At 38.3% G+C, this 6,044-nt stretch overlaps 1 protein-coding gene across 1 annotated transcript in view; it reads right to left on the reverse strand.

Moving 5' to 3' along the window:
* LOC145409657 (substance-K receptor-like) overlaps window positions 1-1,858 on the reverse strand; it is an 80,567-nt gene extending 78,709 nt beyond the window's left edge. The window contains exon 1 of the mRNA XM_080280008.1: window positions 1,616-1,858. Coding sequence (XP_080136134.1) covers window positions 1,616-1,843 — 228 coding nt within the window. The 5' untranslated portion in view covers window positions 1,844-1,858. The remainder of the gene's footprint in view (window positions 1-1,615) is intronic.
* Window positions 1,859-6,044: the final 4,186 nt, after the last annotated feature.

A 6,044-nucleotide genomic window follows, 5' to 3' on the forward strand; every position in this document is an offset into this window, starting at 1 on the left:
GGTTAAGTGAGAGAAAGCAACGAGTCGTTATAAATGGAGTAGAGTCAGACTGGGCTCCAGTGACCAGTGGTGTTCCTCAGGGATCAGTGTTGGGACCAGTCCTATTTATTATGTATATTAACGATATCGATGTTGGCCTAAACAATTTCATTTCTAAATTTGCAGACGACACAAAAATCGGCAACACTATATTATCTGAAGAAGACAGAATTAGCCTTCAAAATGACCTTAATAAAATTATCAGCTGGTCAGAAAAATGGCAAATGTCCTTCAATGTAAGCAAATGTCAGGTACTGCAATGTGGGAAGAAAAACAAAAGGTATGATTACGAAATGAAGGGCCAAATCATTAGCAAGTCCTCACTAGTTAAAGATCTAGGCGTACTAATTTCAGACGATCTGAAATGTTCAAATCAATGTATCTCTGCCGCCAATAAAGCCAACAGGGCCCTAAGCTTCATCAAAAGACATTTTACATATAAAAGCAAAGATATTGTAATCCCCCTATACAAAAGCATAGTCAGGCCACACTTAGAGTTTGCAGTGCAATTTTGGGCGCCTCACCTAATTAAAGATGTAGAACTACTGGAAGCGGTCCAGCGTAGGGCTACCAAGTTAATCCCGTCCCTGAGGAATAAACCATACCTCGAGAGACTCAGAGAATTAAACTTATTCTCTCTTAGAAAACGGAGACTCAGGGGACAACTGATTGAATGTTTTAAGATTCTAAAAGGCTTTAGTAATACTGATTCAAGCAAGCTATTCACAGTAATTACCGAGACTGTAACTCGAGGAAATGGTATGAAGTTGCAAGCAAGAAGGGCTAATCTTGATACAACCAAAAACTTCTTCACTTACTCTGTTGTAAGCGAATGGAATAAACTCCCTGGGAATGTGATTGAGAGTGGTACCATAAATATGTTTAAAAAGAGACTGGACATGTATCTCGACGCAATTGGTATCGTTTAGTTAGGATGGAGCAATTTGCATATTCGCGTCTGCATTCATGTGTCTATTAGACACAGACAATATTTTAGTATATATATAATAGATAAGCATTCTGTTCATCTTTCGTTAAAAAAAAAAAAAAAAAAAAAATTGCATGTATAGAGTAAGTATGTGGCTGTATGCCCAAATTTTCCTTTTCCATATTATTCTACTTTCTGCCGATCCTATAAAATTCCTTCAGGTTTTTCATTCCTACAAGGTATTAATTACTTCCTCTCTTGTTTCCTGTACGGCAAATGCCGGAGGGTCTGGAGGGTGGGGGAGAGAGTCTTCTGCTGTGCTATCCTTTTCTCCTGCTCCTATGCACTATATTAGGATTAAGGCCGGACCACCTCGTAGGGACCGTAAGGTCTGTGTGGTCTGTGTATCTATGTAACTCTATGTAACTCTCTCTCTCTCTCTCTCTCTCTCTCTCTCCCTCCCTCCCTAAGAAAGGCACACAATATGAAATCATCAGTTTCTCCCTTCGTCCACCCAACCACCCATTCATCCACCTATTTTCTCCCTTCGTCCACCCAGCCACCCATTCATCCACCTATTTTCTCCCTTCGTCCACCCAACCACCCATTCATCCACCTATCCATCCATCCATCCACCTTTCCTCGTACCTGTGAGTAATTGACGAAAACGCAGAGGCCCTCCCCAAACGGCCAGTACTGCAAGACGATGATGGAGGCCACGGAGAAGGGCACACACAGGACCATGATCAACAGGTCTCCTACGGCAAGGTTAGCGATGAAGAGATTGGTGACCGTGTGCATCTTACGGTTCGCCGCTATCGTGTGAAGAACCAGGGCGTTACCGAACAGTGCCACGAGGAAGATCAAGGTGTACATGATGTAGATTAGAGGCATGTAAGAGGAGAAATCTGACGGTACACACACGCCAGACTCGAACAGGATATCGTGCTCGTCGTCCGTAAAGTTGCAATGGTCGCACAGGACCAGGACGGTGAAATTGTAGCTCGGGGCTTCGGTTACCTCTTCGAGCCAGTTCGAACCCCACTCACTCGGCGGGGCATCGGTTCCCCCCCAGGCCAGCCACTCATCCTCCGCCGAGTAGGAGTCGTTGAAGGTGGAGAGGCCGAAGGGACTGGATGTGTTGTGGAGGGGGATGTAGTAGGGATTCTGAGGTCTGTACAGGGCCAGAAGCTCCTTTTGGCAGCGTTGTAATATCGCCTTGACTTCAGACATTGTGATGGCCTGGGGAAAGAAAGGAAAACATGTGTCAGTACGAGGCATATTCAGAATGGATAGATAGATAGATAGATAGGCTGAGTGACTGATTGATTGATAGACAGATAGATAGACAGAGGGCAAGATTGAAAAACTGGAAGAAAGGGACAGAAAGGAACGAAAATATGACAAACCTTTATAAATTTAGACCAGGAGAAGGAGGAGGAGGAAGAAGAGGAGAAGGAAAAGAAGAAGAAGAAGAAAGGAGGTAGGTGAGAATGGATGAGGAAAAAGAAGAGGAGGAAGAGAAAAGAGGAACAAGAAAGATATATCAGAAAGACTGAAGAGGAAGAAAAGTGGAGAGGGAGAAAAGGGGTAGAGCAGAAGAAGAAGATTAGGACGAAGAAGAAGAAGGAAGGGAAAGAGAAGGAGGAAGAGGGACAGAGGAGGAGGGGAAGAAGAAGAAGAAGAAAAGAAAGAGGAGGAGGAGAGGAAGACGAAGACAAAAGGAGTAGAAACAAGAGACATATGAAGAAGAGATAAGAAGACGGTGAGGATGAGGGAAGAAAAACAAGTAGAAAGAAAACCAAGAGGAAGAGGAAAGAGGAGGGATAGGAGGAGTGGTTGAGACGGAAGAAAAAACTAGAGGGCAGAGTTTTTGGAGCAAAGTTTGTGGCTTCTAGAGTAGTTTGGTGGAGGCGGTGAGTCGAGGGAGGGAAGGTGAAGAGAGAAAGATGGAGGGAAGTTGGGAGTGAAAGAGAGAACATGATGGAGAGAAAGAGTGGAGTGAAGAAGGGTGGAGAGTTAGGTGGATGGGGAGTCAGGGTAAGGTGGAGAGACACAGAGGAATTGAGAGAAGGTGGTAGTGGTTGAGAGCAGGTGGAAGATGAAGGAAAGCTGAATGGTGGAGGGAGAGAGAGAGAGAGAGAGAGAGAGAGAGAGAAAGAGAGAGTAAATAAAGAACACATTGATAGACTCTCAGAATAACCAACATAACTATGAAAACCTCCTTCAGTTTTACTTAATTATTCTTATTTATTTATCCCCATTTTCATACGTAATTTATTCAGTCACTTATCTGTTTTTCCCACCTGTGCTTTGAGCAATTATTTCTTCCTCGGTTTTTCCCGTATCTTCTCTTTTCCTTTGTATTTTCAGTCAGTTACAAGCGTTTCATTTTTCCTTGTATTTTTGGTATATAATTTTTACCATTTTCATTTTTAATTTTAATTCGTTCGCCATTTTTCTTATTTTTCTCTCATTTCTTCCTATTTCTTCAGGTGTATCTTTTCTGTTTTTTTTTTTTTTATTGTCTGTTCCTTTATTTTCTCTTTTTTTGTTATTCAGAAAGATTCGTCGGATTTTCACTTTCCTTGATGCAGAGTACAACGTTCACTGATTTTATGTATTTCACGGTTTCCATTACATACCGTTTTGTTTGTCATATTTGTTTTTCATTGGTTCTTCATGGCTTTTTAATCACTGTCTTTACCGTCTTCGTATTTCTTGAGGAGTTTCTTCTTTAGCCTTATTTCATGTTCTTCAAGCTCTTGTTATTCACCTTCTTTTATGTTCTTCGAGTTCTTTTCATTCACAGTCATTCATTTCAGTTCCTTCAAGTGTTTTTCATTCACGACACTTTATTTCAAGATTTTCAGCAGTTCTTATTCACTGTTATTCATGTTTTTATTCACTCTCCTCATGGGTCGAGTTTTTTTGGGGGGTAACTTTTATTCATTGCGATTTATTCCATGTTTTTCACGAGTTTCTTATTCACTAACTTCAATTATGTTTTGTTATACACTTTCTCTCGTATATTTATTTATTTATCTGTCTATTTATTTGTGTATCAGGGCCTTATACATCTTTATTCACTGCTTTTCACTTCACATCCTTCGAGTATTATCCATTCACTGACTCATATGGCCATCTTCTTATTCACAGCTTATTGCATGTTTTTCACTTGCCTCTTATTCACTTTTATACACATTCACAGGTGACTCATTTTACCTGTATCTTATTTCCGCTTCTTATTTTTACTTCTTATTAGCAGCATCTTATTCACGTCTTTCATTTCTTCCACTTATTCATCGTCTCTTATTCATTGGGTCCTAATTCATGTGCTTATTACATCTATCTCACTTTAAAGCTGTCTCTATATTCTTTTTCTATTATCTCATTAGACCCAGTTAAGTTTCATGTATTGTGCTTTTTTTTTTCACTTTAACTTTCACTCTACATTAAGAACTAAAGTGTCATTCTTGCTTTAAATTTCTGGACTCAGTAGCCTAGCCCAGGGGCCCTACACTCCTGAAGGGGTAAAGAAAATCAGTAACGCTGAAGTAGACGATATTTTTCAGCTTCTTCATTTGCCTCCTTTATTGCACGTTCCCATCTGCCTCCAGCCTTCAAGTGGTCAGTTCTGAAAAAAAGAAAAATATATAAGGTAAAAAAAAGTCCTTAACTATGATACCTATTCTTAGTTTTATTCTGAAAAAAAAAAGTTAAACAAAATAAAAGTGTTGGTTGTGCTCAGTTCTGAAAAAAAGAAAAATATATAAGGTAAAAAAAATCCTTAAATATGATACCTATTATTAGCTTTATTCTGAAAAGGAGATGAAAAAAGGATAAAAACGCTTGTTATGCTTAATTCTGGAAAAAAGAAAGAAAAATTAAAGTAAAAAAAAAAGTCCTTAAATACGATACCTATTATTAGCTTTAGTCCGAAAAAAAAAGATAAAAATGGATACAAATGTTGACTATGCTCAGAACTGAAAAAAAAAATCATATCTATATTTATATCTATATCTATCAATCTATCTATCTATCTATTTATCTATCTATCTATATATTCTGAAAAATGAGAAAAAAAAGAAATAATGATGGTCTAAATTTAATACGATATATAACAATAGTTTTATGATGAAAAAAGAGACAAACTATGGTTAAGTCTAATACGATATCTACCTATTGTTAATTTTATTCTGAAAAAAGAGATCACAAAAATATAAAAAAACCTTATGGTTGAGTCCTTAAATACGATACCACACATTACTTTTATTCTGATTTTTTCCAGATGATTTTATTTATCTTAAGGAACACGTCTAATAGCGAAGGGGTTAATGAAGACGATTTCCAACCCCTCCGGTATGATTTCTCTCCTGTACTGAATAACATCGTGTGGTGGGAGAAAGAAGGAGAAAAAATAAGTACTGGACGTGATCTGAATGAAGGGGTACGTGTTTTGTTAATCCTGACGTTTTTAATAGTTTGTTTAATTATTATTATTATTATTATTATTATTATTATTATTATTATTATTGTTGTTGTTATTACTATTACTATTATTATTCTCCTAAATACCGTAAACTGAATAGTAGCAGAAGAAGTAGTCGTAGTCGTAGTAGTAGTAGTAGTAGTAGTAGTAGCAGTAGTAGTAAATTTGCAACCCACACTCATATAACCCAATTTCAGGGGATAGGGGATAGGAGAGTAGGCGAAGGACATTTGTAAAACCAGGTAGGGAGCAGCCCTGTTATATCAGTGCCATCACGTGAAGGCGTCCCTCTCTAGCGCAGATTAAATATAAAATAATACGTTATCGAATTGCAAAGGATGAATATTGAAGATCTTTCAGTTGCTCATGATTTTTCTCTGCAATTTTGACGTGAAAGTTGGACGGGTAATATCTGATTTTAATGACATGCAGAAGTTAAATTAGGCTTCCAACTTCTTCCTTGCATACACAAAGTTGTACAGTTAGCAGGAGATTTTTCAGAACCAGGAATATGAAGTTTGATCCCGCCTAATAAACCCAGTCAGCACGATGGCGACACACACACATTCACACCCACACCCACAC

This window comes from Coenobita brevimanus, chromosome 82 (genome assembly GCF_032717465.1).
Source record: "Coenobita brevimanus isolate Jiangsu-jjx chromosome 82, ASM3271746v2, whole genome shotgun sequence".
In the NCBI taxonomy this organism is placed as follows: domain Eukaryota; kingdom Metazoa; phylum Arthropoda; class Malacostraca; order Decapoda; family Coenobitidae; genus Coenobita; species Coenobita brevimanus.